The sequence below is a fragment of the Chanodichthys erythropterus genome, chromosome 8 (genome assembly GCF_024489055.1).
Source record: "Chanodichthys erythropterus isolate Z2021 chromosome 8, ASM2448905v1, whole genome shotgun sequence".
In the NCBI taxonomy this organism is placed as follows: Eukaryota; Metazoa; Chordata; class Actinopteri; order Cypriniformes; family Xenocyprididae; genus Chanodichthys; species Chanodichthys erythropterus.
In genome coordinates, this window is record NC_090228.1 from 26,990,020 (window position 1) to 27,014,492 (window position 24,473).

Sequence of the window (24,473 nt, forward strand, 5' to 3'; positions counted from 1 at the left end):
GATCATGCTCTCATCAAAGTCAGAGGAAGCAGTCTCCTTAGGGGGAATGGTCGCAACTGAATCAATGTGGTACACACATCCAATCACTGTTCCCACAGGTATGGAAGTTTCTCTTGAAGAGTCATTTTTTAACAGTATTCTCAAACTGTTGACATCCAATGCCCCACTGGTCACAACCATGGGATGAAAAATCACATCAGCAGGTAAAGCAGCTGCTGGTGAGGAGTCTATCATCAGGATTTCTTGAGCAACGGGTTTTTTCAGCTCGACTTTGCACACAACCTGAGTGTCACCAGCTGGGGGTAAGACCAAAGGGCCTGGACCCATCCATCGGACACGGCCAGCCTCCTCCTCTGGGACTGGGAGCACAACACCCTTTAAAGCAGGTTGATCTTCCTCAACATGAACACGAAGGCCTAGTGTTCTGGAGACATCAATGCCATTATCTTTGCATTGATTCACCAAACGTCTAACATGGCTTGCATTGGTGCCCACAATGACAGACGTCTTATATTCAGTCCTAGGGTTAGGACATATGAGAGCTAGAACAGTTACAGTCTGACTGGTTCCTAACACCTCAGCTGGATACTCCACATCAACTACCACATAGCCACGGTAAGGGTAGCTAGCTCCAGACTCACTTAAACCCCACAGGGAAAGACCAGATACTGGCATGATGGGGATATCAGACAAGTGCTTCAGGTACCAGGGTTCAAAAATGATTGTCACCTGAGAGCCACTATCTATCAGAGCAGTGCAAGGTTGCCCATTAACCTTCAGTGGCACCAGGCTAGGCAGCCCAACTAACCCATCAGGAATAGGCACACCCTCAGGCATGTCAGCTATACTTTTTTTTTTTTCAACCGAACAATTAACTGCATTAGCGGTGGCATCACTTGATGGCTGGTTGTTCTTGGACAGCTTCAGAGCTTGGATAAGTCTCTTGATAACTTTAGCCTGGTTTTCTGGGTTTTGGCACTTCCTTGCGAAATGCCCATTCTCACCACATCGATAACAGAAGTGTTCCTCTGATACTTTAAATGATCGTTGTGGGGAGCTGGCTACTGGTTTTGAGGTATTCACAGCTGAAACGGCAGCTTGAGGTTCAGCTACTTTATTTGTTACTTTCTGTTGCAAGCGCTTCATTTGTTTTTTTCAATGCTGTTATCTCACTGTCTGAACTACACTCATTGTACACCACATTTGGGGGACTTTTCTCACTGCTAACTGAAGTGTCGTGGGCTGGCTTAGACACAATAGCAGCAACCAAGGCCTTAAGTTCTTTAATCTCAGATTCAAGTTCTGAATTTCCGTCTGTTTCACATCAGCATTCTGCCGTACATTTCCACCTTGCATGACAGGATTAATCTTCTTTCGTGAGGCCTCATATTCCTCTTCGGTGCGTATTTCCTTCAACAGCTCTCTCAAACGAAGGTTAACTAACATCAGATCAGAGGCTATCGCACCACGCAACAATTGCTCAAGTCTTGCTCTATCTGTACATCCAGGGGGGAGTCCATCTCTCTGCACCACCCTATTCAACGACTGTTCTAGACGTCGGAGGAAGTCAGACAGCTTCTCACCTGGTTGTTGCTGCAGTAAACGAAATGCAAAATACAACTCCTCTCCTGACTCGGCTGTCCCAAAAGCATGCTCCAGGGCCTCTAAGCAGTCTTCAGGGCCCACATCAGGATCACTGGCTCGTGCTGCTTTTACAATGTCAAGCGCCGGGCCTCTAAGACTTTCCATCAGTCTCCGCCTCTTCTCTCTGTGAGAGCAGTCACACTCTTCCACCATGAGCCGCGCTTGACCCAACCAATGGTCGAACTGCTCTTCTCCAGCTGGGATGGGCAACAACCCACAGAAAGTTCGTAGGCGGCGATAACTTCCATGCTCACTGGAGGACTTGGACGTATTGTCAAGTAAATCACTCACAGCTCGCAGGATGGCCTCTGTTGACTTGGCAGCAGCTTCATCTTCAGGGAACAATGTGCGTAGGTCTTCAACATTTTTACCTGGAGCTGGTTGCGTTTCGGACGTATTAACTTGTGTACTGGCTCGGATAGCTGCATCTGCTATGATAACAAGCCACGGCCCTCCACCATCAATAGGAAACACTTCAGCTGGAACAAGTTCCCCTTTTACTACTTCCTTACATTCACACAAAACCAAGTATCGGTTTAGTTGACTGTTGAAAGTTCGGCCTCTGACTCGCACACGTCCCAAACACTTCACAGTTTGCATTGTCTGTTCTATTGTACTTGTGTCTACATCTTCTTGAATGAGCACCAGGACTGCATGAGCCTCGTCTAATGCCTCGCCACGGCACCATCCTTTTAATTCTGCTACTAGCTCTTTCATACGTTCCATATTAGCATTAACACTATATGCGGATAGTCAAAATGCGGAGTTTCAATTTAAAGTGAAAAAAAAAAAAAAAAACACTAATTATCCCAGCGGTGCCTCCATTTTATGTAGCGCCTCTCTAGCATGCTTGACTATAATGAGTGGTGGCTATCCTGAGTTCTTTAAATATCTATCAAATAAGTGAGTGTTTCACTAATAAACTTATCAATGTTTAACTTGTATGGGTGAGTGTAATTTAAAACATATTAAATTAAATACTTTTCCCCTTTAAATCACTATTTAAGCACTAATATTTACCTAATATAAGCACTAATATTTTAATATTTTAACAGGTAATGAATTTTCTTGGAATTACTTTTATCCTATAAACACTTTTACAGTTAAAACAAATGTTACTCTTTTTCTTAATTAACGTAAAATATCAAAAGAGACAGTAACCACAATAGTTTTATATAAAAAAATATACCAGATTTACTTAGAAAAGGAAGGTCAGAAATTAAATATGTCTGTCAAACTCACTTTTCAGATCACAAATGCATTCAAATTCACATTTAACACAAAAGGGCCCAAGAAAATGAAATAGCTGGCAAAACCCTAGCTTAATGTGAAATACACTTCAAATGTTCAAATGATGCAGGCCTGAATGTAGCTCGGGTACGTTGTAGCCTTAAACCAAATGGCTGCTTCACCACACAGGCCAAACAAAAAATGGTGCCTTTACTCAATGTGAATGTAACCTCACGTGCACAGGATCAAAGGTGTCAGCAGCAGAAGACAAGACGAGAGGATTTGCGCCGAAGAGAAGACGGTTGAAGAGAAGATTCCCATGTTTGACGATCTCCAGCAAAGTCCACCACTCGATAACGCTATCCGGCTCCGTCAGGGTCTTTGATCATCGTTGGACTTACATTTCCACACAGGCTTAACTAATCGAGGTCGCTAGCCGCAACCTTGTTAGCCAAGTCAATGCAAAACACTAGTCACTAAATCAGCGGCTAACTTAAACTTACATCTGTCTAACTGTTATGAGTTTACCACTCACACAAACAGAATTATCACCATTAAAGTCTTGTATAAGAGTCGTTGTTGAACACTTTTCTTTTCTGGGTGCATTACATTAACAGCAACTGTATTTTTCTCTCCCCGAACCACCAGCGTTCGTCTCTCACTTCCTTGTACTTTGACCCCGACTGTGATTGGCTCATACACAAAACTTTCAGAAATAAAATAATTCCCAAAACATTTGTGTAACTCTTTCTTCCTATTCTTACAGGCATCTTTAAAGCATTTTCACATATATTATTACCCAACAAATATTTAACATTTTAAATGCTGTATACAGTAAACCATGAACATTACTCAAAAGACATTTCTCTCATTGAGCAAAATCATAACTTCTTTGCTGGTCAATGAATCATAACCTTTTTTTAACCTTAAATTCTATTTATTAAACTATCTTATACTAAAGAATATATTTCAACCGGGTTACACAAAGCAAAAAATAAGATCTATGCTTTCATCTCTGAAAACATTGTGGGTGATTTAGTAAAGTTATTTTTGTTGTATCCCTAAAAAACTAGTCATTGATGTAATAATGCTGACACTTATGAATGAACCTATAACTTTATCATGAAAGATCTTTAAACCCTCAATCTCACCACTTCACTGATACTGGATTCATATCTGTTTACTTGATGATTTATGTGATGTTTCTCCTGTCATTGGTTTGACCTTTAGCACCAGCTGAAGGAGACACAGAGGTGGTTCCAGCAGAGGATCCATCAGAGAGAGAAAGATCTCCATCAGTTGAGAGAGGCTGTGGAGTCTCATAAGGTGAGTCTGGAGAAGAAGAGAAGTTTGAGAAGTCTCAGTCAGACTCACTGAAGCCACTGTGTGATTGTGATGTGTGTCCTAACAGCGCTCTGCACAGACAGCAGTGGAGGACAGTGAGAGGATCTTCACTGAGCTCATCCGCTCCATTGAGAGAAGCCGCTCTGAGGCCACACAGCGGATCAGGGATCAGGAAAAGACTGCAGTGAGTCGAGCTGAAGGACGACTGGAGCGACTGGAGCAGGAGATCAATGATCTGAGGAGGAGAGACACTGAGCTTGAGCAGCTTTCACACACACAGAATCGCATCCATTTCCTGCAGGTAACAGAGATCTAGAAGAACAGGATCATAGTGGACTTGAGCAAGAGACTCACAGAGAAACATTTCATGAGAGCAGAATGAGCCGTTGACTGAAGTGTTGGTCTGTGTGTTCGGCTATTGTATAATCATCAGTCAGACTCTCATCTGATCTTCTTATTTTTAGAGTGATGAACTTACAAATACAGTTCAGCTCTGGAAATCTCTTAGGAAACATTTTCTGAATGATATATTGAGCTTCCAGAGAGCAACAGCTCAAAACTTCACTAATATTTAAACTGTTTTACAGTTTATGTGAAATCCATGAACTTGATGGTACCAGTTTCATCCAGCTGGATTTCCAATCATCTATTTACTTATCTTTTTACAATGTTTGACTACACATTTTGAGCAATGTTTACCAAAATCAGATAATCTTCAAATTGAAAAACTTGGAATGAAAGTTCACATATATTGTAAGTGTCAAACACTAGAACTTACATGCTCTAACATGATTTAATGAATATGAGAAGAATGAAGCTGATACTGTGAAAGTGCAGGATTGAGGAGAGTTACTAAAGATCAACAAGAGCTCCTCAAATCTGACAGTAGTGCAGGTTATTGGCTGAAGTGTGGAGGTGATGAGCTTTGATTTCTGTTTTCTGTAGAGTTTCCAGTCTCTCTCAGCTCCTCCTGAATCTACAGATGTAAATGACGATCCCTTCAGTTCTCTCTCCTCTTTTGATGTTGTGAGAGAATTTGTCCGTCAGCTGAGAGACAAACTGGAGGATTTCTGCAAAGAGGAGCTGAAGAAGATCTCTGACAGAGGTAAAGTCCTGGAGATTCATCTGCTCTCAGAAATTATCCTCCATCTCATATCATGTAGAAGATCATATTAGAAATGTCTTAGGATCGAATGTAGGATAATTTTCTCTTGACATGATAATTATACTCTTCATGTCTGTTGATTTCCACAGTCTCTTTCACCAACATTGTTCTCAGGACCAGGAATGACTTCCTACAATGTAAGTCACTAAGCAGAGGAACTCACTGAGTGTGTTCATGTTCTTCCTGTAGAAGGAGAAAGAAAACATGACAGAAGAGTTTTATAGTTGATCATGTAAATGATGATTTGCACAGGATATCTAGTAAACTGAATGAGACACTGCTAATATATATTGAACATCTACTGCATGTATAAATAAAGTAATATTGTGAAATATCCCAGATGCAATGAGGAGAGCTAGGTCAGATGATTAAATCAATTTTATTGCTTAATAAAATATGATCAATTAATAAATGATAAACATGAATTTTGAATGATAAAAATGTAAATTTAATAATGGAAAATTATCATAACAGAATAACACAAACAGTTAGAAACCAACTTCCAATATCTATGAAATATTTTAAGTATTTTGAAATTATTCAAAATCTAAGTTTTATCTAAGAAAGACGTTAGTAAAAATCTTAATCTAAAGTTAAGTAAGATCTTAACAAAATCTAATTAATATGTTAATCAAAAATTTAAGTATAAGTCTGTGTGAAATATTCTTGCCTAAGGAAAAATAAAGTTTGCTGAGATCTTGTTGCAAAGAGCAAAAAATGAGTCACGACACAGAGAATGTCAGATAGAGACTAATCATACAGGAAAAATAACGTCCTTATATACTATGAAAACTGGACATGTACACAAGTTCATGTCCCCAAGGCCAGTAAACCACAAAAAGGCATTAAGGCAAAATTTAGATATCAAATTGTAGGCATCTCAGCATCTTGAAGGTACAAAGTACAGTTTAAATATTGTGCTAGACATCATGTGATGGAGAATGAAAGGTCTAGTTCTTCTTTTCTTGGAAACCCAATGCACTTGTGAAAATAAAGTTCTATTAAGAAGCTACTGTTTTGGCCTTTATTCCAGCCATGTACATGTCTGCTTCTGCAGACGTGGCTTTTAAAAATATCATCTCAGGTTACGCATGTAACCATGGTTCCCTGAGAACAGGGAACAAGACACTGTGTCTTAACGCATATGGGGAACACCTTTGTGTAAACCGGTGTTTGAAACGCTATCAAATTATGGCAATCATATTGGCCAGTGACCAGAGTCTCTAAAGCACTAGCCTCCAGAGGAGGGATCCAGAAAGACGGACTGAAAACTGGCAGTAACCAACTCAGACCGGATCGTAGAGACAGGCATCCTGGAGAGCAGGACTCAGCTAGCACTTTTGAACCCTTGCAATTGGTGGGAGTAACTCTGCTCAACCTAGGATCTACAGAGCGCTTCTTAAATAAAGCACTCTAGAGGCTGAATACTCTACATAGGGTCCCCAATAAGAGACATACCTCCAGTTCCAACAGGAGCTGATCTACCAAGGGAGTTCTTACTAAAAAGAACCTCTTAAACCGTTAAGATCAACTCAGGGGGCGAGGTATATGACGACCCACTCAAGAGAGAGGAGTACCTTGGCCTTAAATACTGACCTACCAGGGAGGTCTTACGAGAGACCTTCAACCTTCCGATCAGACCTTGGGAGCGCAGTACCCTACCTCACAGTACCCACTGGACTCAACCAAGATGAGTATTGACCAAGCTCAATGCGAGTACCAGGGATGCTCTTAAAGAGCCTACTCTCTGATATAACTCTAGGGAGTCAGAATACTAACTAAGGATCGCCTTCAAGGTGGCCTGCTCAAGGGCCAACTACTTGGTAGCAGATCTAAAACTCTAGGGCTAGTATCAGGGAGGCTCCACTGGAGCCTGATACCTGATGACCGTCTGCTCAACAGAGTTGGCCAAGGCCCGTTATCCCCTTTCCTTATGGTGTAAGTGCTAGATTAGATAGTAGCTAGGGTAGGAGACTATTGCTAAGTCTCCCTAGTGCTGTTGTCTCAGGTGGATAGGCCCCTTATAGCTGTGTATAAGACACTATATTGTTGCTGTGGCCCCATTTCCCCCAGAACTATGTAGCTGGTACTCTGACTCTAGTCTTTTCCCCTGAGCCTGTTCCTCCCCTGTTCAAGCTTGAGTGAAATGGTTGTAGCTTTTTTCATAAAGCTCCTGTTCCTTAAAATATGTAATATAAGTCTAAGGTGTCCCCTGAACGTGTCTGTGAAGTTTCAGCTCAAAATACCCCATAGATTTTTTTTAATTAATTTTTTTAACTGCCTATTTTGAGCCATTATTACATATGCACCGATTAAGCGTGCGGCCCCTTTAAATCTCCCACTTCCCCGCCCCCGCGAGCTCTCAACTGCCTTAAACAGCAAACACAAAGTTCGCACAGCTAATATAACCCTCAAAATGGATCTTTACAAAGTGTTCATCATGTATACATCGATTCCTGTGAGTATAGTATTTATTTTGAATGTTTGCATTTGATGTTGAATGAGTTTAAGGCTGTGCTCCGTGGCTAACGGGCTAATGCTACACTGTTGGAGAGATTTATAAAGAATGAAGTTGTGTTTATGCATTATACAGACTGCAAGTGTTTAAAAATGAAAATAGCGACGGCTCTCTTGTCTCCGTGAATACAGTAATAAACGATGGTAACTTTAACCACATTTAACAGTACATTAGCAACAAAACATTTAGAAAGACAATTTACAAATATCACTAAAAATATCATGTTATCAATGATCATGTCAGTTATTATTGCTCCATCTGCCATTTTTCGCTATTGTCCTTGCTTGCTTTACCTAGTCTGATGATTCAGCTGTGCACAGATCCAGATGTTCTGCCCTTGTGTAATGCATTGAACATGGGCTGGCATATGCAAATATTGGGGGCGTACATCCCGACTGTTACGTAACCGTCGGTGTTATGTTGAGATTCGCCTGTTCTTTGGAGGTCTTTTAAACAAACAAGATTTATATAAGGAGGAGGAAACAATGGAGTTTGAGACTCACTGTATGTCATTTCCATGTACTGAACTCTTATTATTCAACTATGCCGAGGTAAATTAAATTTTTGAATCTAGGGCACCTTTAAGGGTTCAGTACAGATGTTTCTGTTATGGTGAGAAGGACCCACCCTGTGTTGTTCAGGGTAGGATGGGTAGCACACAACCCTGTTTTTCAGGATTGTTTATGCTTTAGTACTGTTAGTTCTGATTCCTGCCCTACACCATGTGAGCCCAGTAACTCTTCCGTAGTAGTAGGCCGATGTTTTGGCCTCCTTCAGATTACTGTGACTAGTTCTACTCCATTTGCTTTAAGTGTAAAAATTGTTTTTACTGAGTATACTGCCTGTTGGAATGTTAAATCTCAGGTTGAGTTTATTTATTTTAACCTCACTAGTTAGTTTGGTTCATAGATAGCTCCCTTTAGAGTTAGTACAACTGCCACAAGCCAACACTTGTGTTGTTGGAAGTAGAAGGCTTCATTTGGGCCTCCTTCAGAGCATAATAGCTTGTTACATGCTGTGTCATTCTGAAGTCACAGGTCTCATTTGGACCTCCTTCAGAACATGATTGCGTAAGTTTGTACTCCTCTTTCTTAAAGAGTAAACAATGTTTTTACTGATTACTGAGAATGTTGAGGTAGACTGATACGTGGGCACTCTACAGTCATATCTGGCAGTTAATCTCGGTTTCAATCAGAACAAGTTCCTATGTTTGTGGGCTCTTGCATTGTCAGCAATTGAGTTGCTTTAGCGTTTGGCCTTCACAGGCCGTCCTGTAAGCGTATCCCCAACATTTGGGTATATCTCAGCAGATTAAGCATGTAGTTTCACATGGCTGTCCTTTACAAGGCTGCGGTGAATTTGTCTACAGTGGGTAGAATTAGCCATTGTTGCAGGTTCTCCAGGAGCCTTCATGATTTTGTGACTACAGTATGATCTACCTGTTAGGTTGAGCTTAGTACTCCCCTCGGCTGGAGGGTTGTCCTTTATAGCACTTAGCTCCCATAGTCTGGTCAGTGGTTGAAGGCCTATATTGTCAGGGTTCTGTCACTTCTGTCTAGTTTATTTCTTGGTTTTGTGACAGAGCTCTGACACTCCCATTCTGGTCCTGTTTTTGTGTGAGCGTACGGTCTCGAGTGTTCTCGAGCTGTGCGCTCTCGTCTGCGTGCCCTGTTTTATGATCCCGGCACTCATGTCTAGTTTGGTTTCGGTTTCGTGTCGGGATTCGGACACTCGCGCTCCCTGTCCTGTCTTTATTGTGAGCGCACGGGTTGTGTGTACTTTCACTTGCCGTGCGCTCTTGTCTCATGTTTTGTGTAGCACACGGTGAATTCCATCTGCCGCGTGCTTTCATGTTGTTGTTTTTGTCTTGTGTTGTGTTAGCACGCAGTCTGTGTTTCACGGGCTGCGTGCTCCCATGTTGTCTTGTTTTGTGTGAACACGTGGCTTATGAGTTTTCATAGTCACGTGTTCATGTCTCGTCTTGTGTAAGCACATGGCTTGTGATTTGTGTTCATTGGCCATGTGCTTGTGTCTTTGTTTTGTTTGGTGTGAGCACATGGCTTGTCACATGTTTCTTGTGCCATGTGCTCTCATGTCTATTGTCTTGACCCCGCCCACCTTGTTACCTCATTATTGGTTGATTTGCCCCACCTGTCCTCCCTCGTTTCCTGCCTTGTTTGCTCTCCTATTTATTCTCCTTGTGTTTGCAGTTCTGTGCTGGACGGCACCCCACAAGGTAGTGTGTGTAGTCCAATTCTGTTTAATATAATGATTAATGATGTGTTTGATGGAGTGAATCAAAGGATAAACAGGGCATTATATGCAGATGATGGAGCATTGTGGGTAAGGGGTCGGAATATTGAAAATTTACAGCAAAGGATGCAAACAGCAATTAGTCAGGTTGGAAAATGGTCATTTAAATGGGGGTTCCATATTTCAGTGGAAAAAACGCAATTCATCTGTTTTTCTAAGAAAAGGGTAAAACCCACAATAGATCTTAAGATATATGGACAATCTCTCAAACAGGTCAATGAATTTAGATATCTTGGTGTGTGGTTTGATAGTAAACTTACTTTTAAAAATCATGTTCAGAGAATGGTGGACAAGTGTAAAAAAGCAATAAATCTTTTGAAGAGTCTTACAGGGTACAGCTGGGGGGCGTCAGGCGCTTCTTTGAAAAGAATTTATATTGCAATAATCCGATCAGTGTTTGACTATGGATGTATAGTATATAAAACAGCAGCAAAAACTACATTAGCGGAACTAGACAGGGTGCAGGCCAAAGCCCTCCGGCTGTGTAGCGGAGCCTTCCGAACATCACCTATCTCAGCGATGCAAGTAGAAGTAGGGGAGATGCCTCTAAATCTTAGAAGGTTAAAACTTTCTCTAGCATATTGGGTAAATCTACAAGGGCATGGAAATACACATCCTACAAAATTGGTGTTAGAAGAATGCTGGGAATATGGTCGCAATGTGAATAGTAGTTTTGGATGGAATAGCAGTAAAGAGGCAGATCATATGGGAATAAATAATATATCTTGTAGCAAAACTGTTAACTTGAGCGCAATTCCTCCCTGGCTTTTCTGCTACCCTGTAGTTAATCTAGAAGCAAAAAATATAATCAAGACAGGAATGTATCAAAGTGTTCAGCAGTATCTAGAAGTAATGTATGATGACACAGTACAAATATTTACAGATGCATCCAAAGAATCTACTGGTAAAACAGGGGTGGCTGTATACATTCCTAAATATAATGTCAAAATACAAAAAAGAACTTCAAACCACCTCTCAATCTTCTCTGCAGAGATGATGGCCATCATAGTAGCATTACAGTGGGTAGAAGAAGTGAAGCCATAAATCTGTTATTTGTTCGGACTCTATGTCCTCCTTAACTAGTATCCAGAATGGGAAATCTGCATGCAGACAGGATCTTTTGGATGAAGTTCATCAGATGATTTTTAGGATAATTCAACAGAAGATAATATTACATTTCACTTGGGTTCCAGCACACACAGGTATTGAGGGCAATGAGAAAGCAGATGAGTTGGCAAATGAAGCAGTAAAAGCAGAACAAGTTGAAGTACAGATTCCTCTCAGCAAATCAGAATTTAAAACCAATAATTAAAGATGGTATTCATAAACTCTGGCAAGATAAATGGGATAAGGAGGGAAAAGGTAGACATTTATATAGTATTCAGCAGAATGTAATTGTTAAAAAGATCAGTTCACTCTCAAGACAGGAGGAAATCTGGTTAACCAGGCTAAGGTTGGGACATACAGGATTGAATAGCGGCCTACATATAATAGGGAAACATGAGACAGGAATGTGCCCATATTGTACAGAAACAGAAACCGTGAAGCATGTACTTTTGACTTGTAGACAGTATTCTGAAGAGAGAGAAATATTTAAGAAGTTAACAAGGAATTCCGTTACTTTGAGCAACCTGTTGAGTCTACCTGAAACACAGGCAGTTACCAAAGCAGTGATAGAGTTCCTAAAAGAAACACATTTAGCAAGAAGAATTTAGCCTATTATATTTATTTATTGAGTTATATTTTATTATTGATTTTTATTTTATTATATTATTTATTTTATTTATTACTAATCTTCTTCTGGAGGCTGAGCTGAGGTGGAAGCTGGAGGAGCTGAACACGCAGCGCCAGCTGAAGCTTGAGCTCTGATCCTCTGGGAAGGTTTTTTTTTTTTTTTTTTTTCCTTCTTTTTTTCTTCTTTCTCTCCCTCTCTCCTTCCTTCAATACCCAATGTGATCACACCTCAGTCCAGTAGATGGCGGTAATGCACAAACATTGCAAACTGCCAATAAAATTCACAGAAGAAGAAGAAGTTCTGTGCTGGTTCGTCGTCGTATCTTCCCATGTGTTTCCTTTTGTCAAGTCAAGTCAAGTCAAGTCAAGTCAAGTCTAGTCAAGTCTAGTCTGTTTTCCCCCACGGGGTTGTTTTTGTTGTGTTTTTGTTTTTATTTTGTATTATTAATAAAGCCCTTCCTTTCCTGCAATTGAGTCCTCGCTCCCTTCCTGAAATCTGACATATATAAGGCCTCCCTTGTTTGGGTCTCATTAGAGTGCACAGCCTCCTCAGTGCATAAATAAACAAGCGCTGAGTAGATCCTAGGATTGAGCAGAATTTACTCCCTCACTTGTAAGGGTAAAAAGCGCTAAGCTGAGTCCCGCTCTCCAGGGTAGGGTTGCACCAGCCGCTCGTAAGTTCTTTCTTAAATTGAAACGTAAAGTCCACACTAGTGGCATAGTAACTACTAGCTAGTTTTTAACTAACTCTGTAATTTATTCGGTTGCACCATTTGTTCTTAAGGCAGAACGTAGCTAGTAGCTCGTAAGGTCTCCGTAAAGTAATGCGTAGTCGCATAATATGACGTTTACCCTCAGTGATCCTTCAAATATGTGAAGAGAAGTTGTTGAAATTCAGTTTATCCTTCATTCTGACTTATTTTGCCTCACATAGCTAACAGTAAAAATAAGTTTCCATTATATAATGTTCTCTTTCTTAAAATGTAAGAGTGTAAATGTCAGCAGCATCATATGTGTAAAGAATGAAGTCTGTCAGGTAAAACAAGAGCTTATTGAAGAAGTTCAGTCAGTGTGCTATTTATTCCAACCGTTACTCCTGATAGGAGGCTTCTGTAAATATTTAGTGTATACGTAGAGTTACGCTTCAACTAAGTTTAATGGTGCAACACAAAAATATTTAGTAGTGCGTAAGTTGTAACTTAGTGCCATTTACGTCAAAACTGGTCTAGGTTGTAACTTGCGCACAGCTGGTGCAACTGGCCCCGCCAGGATGCCTGTCTCTGCGATCTGGTCTGAGTTGATTACTGGATTACTCACTTTTACTGGATATCTTCTCTGAAGATGTGACTTGAGACTCTGTGATCAGACAGGTTGTTGGCCAAAACTAGGTCATTGCTAGACCAGGTCGGCCTCCCTGGTGGCAATCAGGGAAGAATATCTTCCCCTGACAAGTGACTGGCTAGGATTCCTTCGGGTTCCCCTTGGCTACATTTCCTACAAGGTACCCCCCCTTTTTTTTTTTAAAGAAGCTGGGTATCAGAAGCGTTTGAGTGGCCTTGGTAGGCCTTCTGTGGAACTGTGTCACTGACAGCCTAAGTATGACCTGAGGGGGAGTGGCTCTCGTGATATGTCCCCTTTAAAACATGCTAGCAATGTTATATTACTAGCAAACCTCAGCAAAACATAACAACACCTTAGCAACCATTTTGAGTTTATCTATCCATCTTTTAAAACTACAAAACTAAAACATATTTTTAAACTTTCAAGCCAACTTAAAGTTTGTCTACAAAATAATTTTTATCTAGTTACACTTATTGTTGAATCAACTTGATGGATCTTCGCTGAATTAAAGTATCCGTTTATTTTAAAAAGAATCGTACTGACCCCAAACATTTGAATATTCAATGTTATAATAATAGGCCAAATTACAATAAACAGAATAATAACTAACATTTATACTCAGGGAAGGCATTTAGAAAATGTTTGATAATGATAATGATGGGATATCACAGGATATCAGACAGATTGATTATTCCTTATTGTGATGTGTTTTATCTCCATCAGATTCCCATCAGCTCACTCTGGATCTGAACACAGTGAATAAACGCCTCCGGCTGTCTAAGAAGAATAGAGTGATTACACGCACTGGCACAGAGCTTCAGCCATATCCTGATCATCCAGACAGATTTGATGAATGTAATCCTCAGGTGTTGTGTAGAGAGAGTATGTTTGGACGCTGTTACTGGGAGATTGAGTGGAGTGGTGTTGGTGTATTAATATCAGTGTCATATAAGAGCATCAGGAGGAAGGGAGGGGATAATAAGTGTTGGTTTGGATATAATGATCAGTCCTGGAGTTTGTTCTGCTCTTCCTCCAGTTACTCATTCAGGCACAATAAGATTGAGACTAAACTCCCTGTAAAGTCCATCAGCAGTAGAATAGGAGTATATGATGAGGATGAGGATGAAGATGATGATGAAGATGCTACTGATGATGACGATGATTATGCTGCTGCTGCTGCTGCTGATGATGATGATGATGATGATGCTGATTTAGAGCCCAGCAGCAGGAGAATAGGAGTGTATGTGGATCACAGTGCAGGAACTCTGTCCTTCTACAGTGTCTCTGGAGACACAATGATCCTCATCCACACAGTCCAGACCACATTCACTCAACCGCTCTATCCTGGGTTTGGGGTTTATAATGTTGGATCATCAGTGAAACTGTGTTGATGAATCAGAACAGACTCTAGAGAGATTCTACACATAATGCTTTGAGCTCATGATATAAATGCTAAATAAGAATGCTTATTACAATAAGTACACAGAAAAAGTTAAATCAACTCTGCACAGAGTACATATGGTCCCTCTCTAAATAGTTCTAAAATAACACTAAAGCAGAGTTAAAGTTAATGAGATAATTAAGCAATTAATTAAGTGATGATTGTGCATTAGTGATGAACACCTGCTGTTAACAAGCAGAATCACTGAAGAAAAGAGAAACACAAGAACTACATGTGACTTCAGTCACAGCCTTATTAATTGCTTAATTATCTCATTAACTTTAACTCTGCTTCAGTGTTACTTTAACACTATTTAGAGAGGGACCGTATGTACTCCGAGCATTTGATTGAACTCTCTGAGGTCTGAAAACGCGCCGGCGCGTTTTGCAGGTTTTTTTTCACATTGCAGCAAAACAGACTTAAAATACAAAATTTTTGTCATAGAGACATAAGTAATATATCAATTGAAACTATAGAATATCTTCTTTTATTTGTATACACTCAGAGTAAAAACACAATGTTGTGCTTTTTGTAAAATAAAGAAAACTAACATGATGCGTGATTTCTCGTCTCCCTCTGAACGAAGTCCAATCTGATAGTTCTCAGAAAATGAACTGTAACTTAGTGAATACTAATCACAGAAAAATTACACTTATGTCTAAAAAAACGTTAAGATGTCAGGTTATAAATCATGTAAGTCAAATTGAAAACAAACCTTCTGTGTTTATGTAATCTGTATGAAAAGAGAGCCATGTCAGAAGTCCGTGATTCAGCTCATTATTCGCTAATTCGGCCACGCCCACGGAGCCAGCGCTATTCAGACGCAAATTCAGAGGCAATACATGCATTCATCGTCTCAATCGTGTATGTATTGTCTTGAAAAGTGTTTATCTGGATGTAAAAGTCATGGTTAGTGAGCTCTAGAAGACATGCAGTTAGTTCCTGTTTTCTTTTCTTCTATAGATGAATTTTAGATGAGTTTTTGTTTCTTTAGCGCCCTCCGGCTGCAGTATGAATTGGAAACTCCATTCATGGAATAGCCTCTTCTTCTTTTAGATGAATTTGTGGACTAAAAATGCACAGAGAGCGCCCTCCGACTTCAAGTATGAATTGAAAACACCAGCGCTCATAGTAATGACAATGAATATTAAATAAATATAACTCCTCTGTATAGAAAATTTACATAAGCATATGAGAATCCAATATTTCTCCAAATGTGCATGCTTTTAAACTAAAAGCCTATATTCAGACTCTTTGCATCACAGAAATACATTATATTTTAAAGTATAATATAAAACCATTACTTTATATTGTAATAATATTTTTCTGTATGTTTCATATATCATGATGAGCTTGAGACATCACAGAAGGTTTTTTTCACAGCCTACCTGACTGAAATGCCTCATTAATATGCAAGTAATTTCAGCTCATTACTATCCAATTCTTTTGTCTTCTCAGGTGAGAATGGCCCATTTTCAGTGGTGATTCACGCCTCCACACATACTGTGTTTCTTGGCAAAAAGTGTCTTACAAAAACTAAATCAATATATTGTTTTATATGAAGGAGTAGGCAGCATAATTTTTACATAATTTTGAAGCAAAAACTCTAGTCTACAACCTCCAATACCCTAAAGTATTGTAAACACAGATTTACTATACTTTTTTTGGCCTTATTTCAGTGACTTAAGTTTTTTGTTTTTTCAATAACCACGCATAAATGTTATTCCTTCAAAAATACAAACATGTACATACATGTTCCTCACATATTATTGTAGCCTAGTTTGTGCTGAATACAGTGTAATGACACTTTTTCCATTAATATGTTTATGAACAACTGAAAAAGCACAAATGTCAGGGCATGTCAAAACTTCTCCAGGCCCCAAATCAGCCTCAGACTCCAGAGGGTTAACTCTGGGGATTTTACTGTGTATTTTAAGGGGTACATATTCATATTCACTATGCTAAGTAACAATCTTACATTTGGGAGCAATTTAGCAAGAACATACACTGTGTAGATTTTTGTAATAATCGTGGACCAATTCATAAAGGCTTTTTTAAATTATGGAGTTAATATCAGTGCATTTATACACTCATTTTTTTTTTTCATAGCAAAAGTGCAGCTGTTTTAGTTTGGGCTTCTTTTCAAGGCAAGTGAAACTAAAACCATTCCAAGTTTTAAATACAGAGGAAATAAACTCTTGTTTAATGTAGTTTCAGGGTAAGTACAATAAAAATACACACATTTTGAGGACTTTGAGGACAAGACTCTGAAACCTTTATTTGAAAAACATCTTACTTCAAAACAGATTTACAACACTTGCTCATTTAAAACATTTAAAAAAAAAAATCAAATACTATTTAAAAAAAATAATTTAGTAAATTGATAAATAAAATGTCAATTTATTAATAAATGTAAAATATATAAACAATAAACTCTTGATCAGTGAAAGTTTGAGCACAATTATTCTAATCTAATCCAGTTTATTTTAAATAAACCTCCTCCTGAACAGGATTTACAGATCTGATACTCTGACAACTCTGAGAAAAGATAAAAACAACAAGGATTGAGTCAATCATCATCAGTTCATTCCAGATAACTCAGAAATATGTTAGATATGAAAGAAGGAAATCTAAGCTGAACTCTGAAATCAGTCCAGATGAATCACATCATTACTGTAAATGTCAGAATTGTTGGAGTTTCTTTGTTCAGTGGTTCATGCTGCTTGTCCTGATCTAGAAAGTATCCTGACATGATAAAACCATGTTCTAAATGCGCTGTGAAATCCAGCTACCTTGTAGCCAGATGAGTGGCACAGACTAAGAAAGAATTCACGATAGCGGAGGAGTTGGTTTTACCTGCCGCTGTAGATATGTGCTGTGAGATGATCGGAGAGGCTGCTGCAAAAAAGCTACTACCCATCCCACTTTCAAACGACACTGTTAGTCACCGTATTGCGGACATGGCCACAGACATACAGCATCAGTTGCTAGAAAGAATAAAAAGGAGCCCATTTTTCTCTTTGCAACTAGACAAGTCTACTGACGTCACAAATGCTGCACTGCTACTGGTTTTTGTTCGCTATCGTTGGGACAGTAGTTTGCACAAATACATACTGTTTTGTGGAGAGCTCACACGGACTACGGCTCAGGAATGTTTCTGCTGCATGGATAACTACTACAAAGAGAACGGCCTAGACTGGCAGAACTGTGTTGGGGTGTGCAGCGATGGCGCAGCGTCAATGACAGGCAGGCATCACGGTGTCGTCAGGCAGATACTTGATCGTGCCCCAGAAGCTAAATGGACCCACTGTTTTCTTCACCGTGAAAGCCTTGCAGCAAAAAAAATGTCACCAGCCCAGCCAGCAATGACATGTGGGGCCCAGATGAGGGCTTCATGGGCGGCAAATGTGGGCCCCATTATGGGCTTGCACCCGGGATCCACATTGGGGCAAGCCGTGGAAGCCCAGACGTACTAAAAGTGGGACCTGTAAGGGTACTGCATGGGTCTTAATTGGGCAATTCATGTCAGACCCATTTGGGCCCCACCTGCCCAAAGTGGTTTAAAGTGGGTTTGCAACCGGGATCCACATGGGGGCCAGCCGTGGATGCCCAGATGGGTTTTAAGTGGGATCTGTAAGGGTCTTATGTGGGTCTTAACTGGGCAATTCATGCCAAACCCATTTGGGGCCCACCAGTCTGAAGGGGTTTAAAGTGGGCTTGCACCCGGGATCCACATGGGGGCCAGCCGTGGATGCCCAGGTGGGTTTTAAGTGGGATCTGTAAGGGTCTTATGTGGGTCTTAACCGGGCAATTTGTGTCAGACCCATTTGGGCCCCACCTGCCTAAAGGGGTTTAAAGTGGGTTTGCACCAGGATTCAACCGTGAATGCCCATATGGGCTTAAAGTGGGCTCTGTAAGGATCTTATGTTGGTCCTAACTGGGCAATTCATGCAAGGTAAGCCCAACCATTCATTTAAGGAAACAATCTAAGAAAAATTAAAAACGAAGAATGAATGTAAGTACAAGATAAATACAAGACACTTGATGCTTTGAACTGCAAGAAATATATTAAATTGAACAACAAAAATACATACGGTAAACTAAAAAATATATTTAAAAAAAATCTCTGAAAAAAAACCTCCAAAAATACAATACAAAATACACTCATTATATAATACATTGAACAACAAACATAATCTTTAACAATTTAAATTAAAACCTTATCCCAGGAACATCACGGTTGATGCTCATGATGCCAAACCACTCAGATGTTCCTGGGAGTCATAAGGCTGGTATTAATTCAGCTCCATCAAATTGGCTGTGCTTGTTTTACTTTCATATACTTAAAATGTAGGTAATTATATTATTATTATACAATTATCATTTATTTAGCTCCTTTGTCAGAATATTTTACGAGTTTTAATAATTCTTATATTTTTATAATAAGATATCTGCAGCTATATTTGCTCTTTGGGTTATGCAAGCAAACAAAATTCAACCTTAGTCAATATTTATCCTTCATTTTGTATTAGCTGCTAGTGCAGTTGTAACTGCAACACTACAACTAACGATAGAAGCCAGCAAGATGCACAGGGAGACCGGGGAGACCGGGGAGACCGACATTATGATGTTTACAAGCCCAAAACATTTGAGACTGTTTGCTTACACATTTAGTTTGATTTGATTTGTTCCAATTTATTCTTAGAGCAAAAGGTGGGGACAGTGCAATATGTTGTATGTGTTATGCAATATGTGCAATATGTTTTTATGTTTAAAGCATGAGGAAGGGTTCGGGACGGAACCAAACTCTGAATCTGATATTGACTCAGATGAATTTGAAGTGAAATAATGATGAATATATTTTATATCATATCACCGTTATTGAATAAAAGTATATTGTGATATATTGATACTGAATTATTGTCCAGCCCTATAGCTAAACCAAACCCGCTGTTTTTCCTTTTGGTTAGATTCTACATCAGATTAAACAGCACAAACCAAAAATACAGACTACTGTACAATCTGCAGTGTTATTTTTATGGCAACATAATATTTCAACTTCCCTTAATTTTATGGAAATTCGGCGTTGGTCGGAAGAAATATGCACTTCACCTCCAAGTCACAGCCAGCTTGCTTTCCGATTCCGAATGGACTGTTAACGTTTTGAGTGCGAAACATGGCCTTTGCATACAGGCCCCAGAGATGTCCGAACTGCCTGACCAAATAACAATTTAATACAGTAAAATTCGTAAATTAAAGGTTATGTGAGAGAATTAACAAACGACTTAATTGCTTCGCTGGCTTCATTATGAATGAGCCTAATTAGGTGTTGTTGTGCATAACAGGCAGTGGTGGAGAGTACTGAAAATCTGTAGTCAAGTACAATTAAGTGCATTGCTAAAATATTACTCAATTACGAGTAAAAGTACTGGTGTTAGAGAAATACTCAAGTAAAAGTACAGTTTGTATAAAAAAAATAAAAAATTTTTTTTTTTTTTTTTTAAAACTAAAAAAAAACTAAAAAGAAAATATTCAGAGTATTAGTTACTTTTAACCACTGATGTCACCGTCACTTCTCCAGACTAGGGCTGGAAATTGTGTGTTTTCCTTTACCAGAAGTTAACATGCCAACAATCTATTAATCATTAATAATTGATAAGATGCAAAACAAGTGTTTTTCCCTCATTTTTTTCTCATTTAAGTTTTTATTTCCTTATTAAGCAAATGTCTCCGGCAGACAAAAAACTAAATTACATGAGGAGCCACGACTATTGATTAAATATCCATGAATACATTTTTAACTGGTTAAATTCTTCATTCAGAATCAATGAAAGATCAATCATTAACGTCCTTTTTTTGTTTTGTTTTGTTTTGTTTTCCGTCCTCATGACCTGGTTTTCATCGGCTTGTTTGCTATCAAATCACCTTACTGGCTACAAAAATGCAGATAAAAGGTTTGGATATGAATTAAAATTGTACTCAGTACTCAACTATGATTTTAAAAGTAATTTAGTAGATTACATGGATTAATGAATATTACAAGTAAAAGTACAGGCTTGAAAATCTGCTCATAAAAGTACAAGTACTCCAAAAAACTACTTAATTACAGTAATCTGAGTATTTGTAATTAATGACTTCCACCTCTGATACCAGAAACCACTCCCCAAGCGGGTCTTGAATCTGGGTATCCGGCATGGTAGATGGATGTGCAAACTGACCAAAAGCCAATTGGGTAGCAAAATGGGTCCTATGAGGCATCAGGGAGGGATTTACCCAACATTCTACAGGCAACTATATGTTATAAGCAACTTATGTTAAGTTAGCAAAATATTCATACAATATAAATATTGTAAATATTCAAATGCAAGCAGTAGCAATGCTGTCTCCTTTACACTTATCCCCATAAATCTGTCCCAATCTGGGTCACTTCACCAATGAAAGTGTTTATGTGAATGCTCCATGCACTGTCGGAAGGCTTTCTGCAGCTTTATTCTTTTACTTAAATTGAAAGGGCCTCTGTCCTTACAGGCCTACTTATTTAACTATCTCAGCTCCTCCCTTTACCGTCTTAAACCATAAACCATGTATATGTCAATGCATCCTGAAGATCTTCAGATAGCCTAACCAAACAGATCTACTGTACCTTTTACAGCCAACACATCAGTCATTGTTGGTGTATGAGCTACACCTTGATAGAAACACATGCTACTCCTTGGTCCAAGGACATCAAACAACACAGAAGTGGCAGACAGATTGATGATGAGGCCTCCTGCAAGTCTTTTTTTTTCTTTTTTTCTTTTTTCCTCTTGTCCTGTCCAGCATCAAAGCAAGCAGAATGATGCTCTGTCTGCCATGTTGTGACGAGCAGATTTTGCTTTGCCAAGAGGAGCTTGAATGATAAGGCTCCCCTTGATATCCTAAGTTAAGCTTATTTTATTTTATTTTATTTTAATTTTGATGCTTGTTTGTAGATGAGCATTACATAATATTGCTGGACCTGAACCAATCACCCAAACCCATGGCCACTTGGCCCATAAATATGTCATGCAAGACCCATATATGTGTTCCCAGTTCAAACCCATGCCAACTTGGCCCATAAATATATCATGCAAGACCCATATATGTTTTCCCAGTTCAAAACCATGTCCACTTGGCCCATAAAATTTCTATGCAGGACCCATATGTGCATTCCCAGTTCAAACCCATGTCCACTTGGCCCATAAATATGCCATTCAAGACCCATATGTGCATTCCCAGTTCAAACCCATGTCCATTTGGCCCATAAATATGCCATTCAAGACCCATATATGTGTTCCCAGTTCAAACCCATGCCCACTTGGCCCATAAATATGCCATGCAAGACCCATATATGTGTTCCCAGATCAAACCCATGCCCACTTGGCCCATGCCTGTCGCTTATGGGGCCCATGTAATCAGCTCATATGGGCTTCCTATTTGGGACTCGTACTACAAAACCTACATGGGACCCGCTGATTTCACCCAGCCAAAGCCCATGCCCACACAGTACCCATGGAACCCGTAGTTAACCCATCTGAGCCCCACGTGTCATTGCTGGCTGGGATGGTTATACCAGATAGGCATACAATATGCATGCTACCAGGCATTTTTTTAATCTACTCAAATCAAATTCAAAATACATTTGTCACAGACACGTCAGGCTCCACCTCCCGTCAATACCCACGCACCCAATCCCCGGAATACTAATCATCGCCACCTGCACATCATCAGCCACTTAATCACCAGCACTATTTAACCCACACTCACACACACACCAGTTGTCCGGTCTCGTTTGTAGTACAGACTCATGTATGCGAACCTCAAGGACTCAACCTGCTACTTACCTGCTACCAGCGATCCCTATCGCTCCGTTGTCTCCAGTTCCCCTCCTGTGTTCCTCCTTCCGTGTGTGTGAGTGTTCCTCGTCAGCCATTCTCCATCTCCTCGACTTCTACCTCCATCTGCAATCACAAGGACAGTATCAAACCTCTATCATCTCATTTGAATTCTCCATCTTCCATTTACTCACCTGCTCATTGCTGTTTCTCAAATAAACCACCATACTTGCTTTTACCTCTGCCTCCGTGCCGTCTGTATCATAACAACATTTTTATGGACGCAAGGGATTTTATTCGGCACTGTGATAAACGTCAGGTTTTCCTGCGCTGCCATCGCGTTCTTTGCACTATTAAAATTGGTGTACACCACACAGTTAAATGCGAACACAGTACTAGGATTATGAGCTTAATCACATTGGTTTGATTGAAGTATTGTGTTTACATAAGGTAAAGTTTAATGCCAATATTGCAATACCCTCATGCGATTACAATTGGATTTTGGCAACCCAGACTGCACAAAGAAACATCAAGACAAAAAGAAAAATCTAGTCCCAGCTCAAAGGTCCATAGCCCATTTGCTACAGAAACCGTCGAACAGCTAGATACAGCAGTGAAAAATGCAGAGATAAAGGGTTCATGGCAGAGTACAACATAGCATTGAGGACCTCGGATCATTTGGTCAACGTCTTAAAAGATATATTCAAAGATTCGAAAACAGCTTAGCACATGAGCCTTGGTCACACAAAGAAAACTGCTATAACCAAGCATGTCATTGTCGGCGGTTACTTTGAGGGTCTAACTGAAATCCTGAATAGGAAAAAATTCAGCATTTTGATTGAGTCAACAGACATCGGGAATGTAAAAACGCTTTGTGTCGTTGTTCGTTTTTTCGATGAGGGCGAACAGGATTCAGACCCGTTTCTGGAAACTGGTGCAGATCTATTCAGACCAACACAGACAGTTTGCTGCTGAGAAGGGCCACTGCAGAAAGGCTTTACACCGAGATGATGAAGTTAATCACCGATGCAGATGTACCGATTGAAAACATAGTGGGGTTCGGGTCGGATGGCTGCAGTCAGTAATATTGTTGAATGTATAGAGCTTTCAGACAAAACTTTACTTTCTGGTTTTTGAATAGATTACAGACAATTGTTAAGGCCGGAACACACCAAGCCGACGGCGACGAACTAGTGGCGACGAAAGCAGACTGCGGGGTCGGCTGGCGTCGGCTGGCGTCGGCAGCGTCTGGGTCCAAAGTTGCCCTGACACACCAAGCCGACGTTCGACAGCCGACGGCCAAATAGCACGTCCGTTCTGCGCCTGCGTGAGATGAAATGCCTTTCCATGCCAGCAGGTGGCAGTAGTTTGTGTTCGTTGCTATGGTTCGTTGCTAGGGAGACCGGAAGAGCTACAGGGATACAAAACATAAACAAAGGTGCATGAAAAACCAGTTCTCGCTCATCACATACGGATTCGTGTTATTTCAAAAATGTCCGACACGTTGCAAATGGCACTGGCTTTGTCAGCCCTTGGTCTTTTGCTTGTGGAAGAGGAAAAGAAGAAGCGGATGAGAAAAATACGGAGAAAGCGCACTAAATGGGTGAAACCATGGATACTCCAGAGACAGGCCCAAGGTGCTTTCCCGAACCTGTGTCGAGAGCTCGAGTTACAGGAAACTTGTGGTTTTAAAAATTTCGCTCGGCTTTTTCCCACTCAATTTCACATGTTAAAAGAACTTATTAGTCCAATCATACAGAGAACAAACACGAACTACCGGGATTGTATCTCCGTGGGGGAACGTCTGATGATTACACTACGGTTCTTGGCAACAGGTAAGGTTATTCGTTGTTTGAACATTTCATTAAAACACCTTTTCAGTTGTGTTTA

The 24,473-nt window shown here is 39.9% G+C and overlaps 1 protein-coding gene across 3 annotated transcripts in view; it reads left to right on the forward strand.

The window, feature by feature from the left end:
- Positions 1 to 14,824, forward strand: part of LOC137024660 (tripartite motif-containing protein 16-like) — a 43,598-nt gene extending 28,774 nt beyond the window's left edge. For 2 of the 3 annotated variants that reach the window (XM_067392455.1, XM_067392457.1), the window contains 5 exons: positions 4,105 to 4,200; positions 4,286 to 4,519; positions 5,164 to 5,323; positions 5,473 to 5,520; positions 14,013 to 14,824. In XM_067392455.1, the coding sequence (XP_067248556.1) occupies positions 4,105 to 4,200; positions 4,286 to 4,519; positions 5,164 to 5,323; positions 5,473 to 5,520; positions 14,013 to 14,680 (1,206 nt within the window). In that variant the 3' untranslated portion in view covers positions 14,681 to 14,824. The remainder of the gene's footprint in view (positions 1 to 4,104; positions 4,201 to 4,285; positions 4,520 to 5,163; positions 5,324 to 5,472; positions 5,521 to 14,012) is intronic. The other variant, XM_067392456.1, reaches the window with a different exon arrangement.
- The last annotated feature ends 9,649 nt before the right edge of the window (positions 14,825 to 24,473 follow it).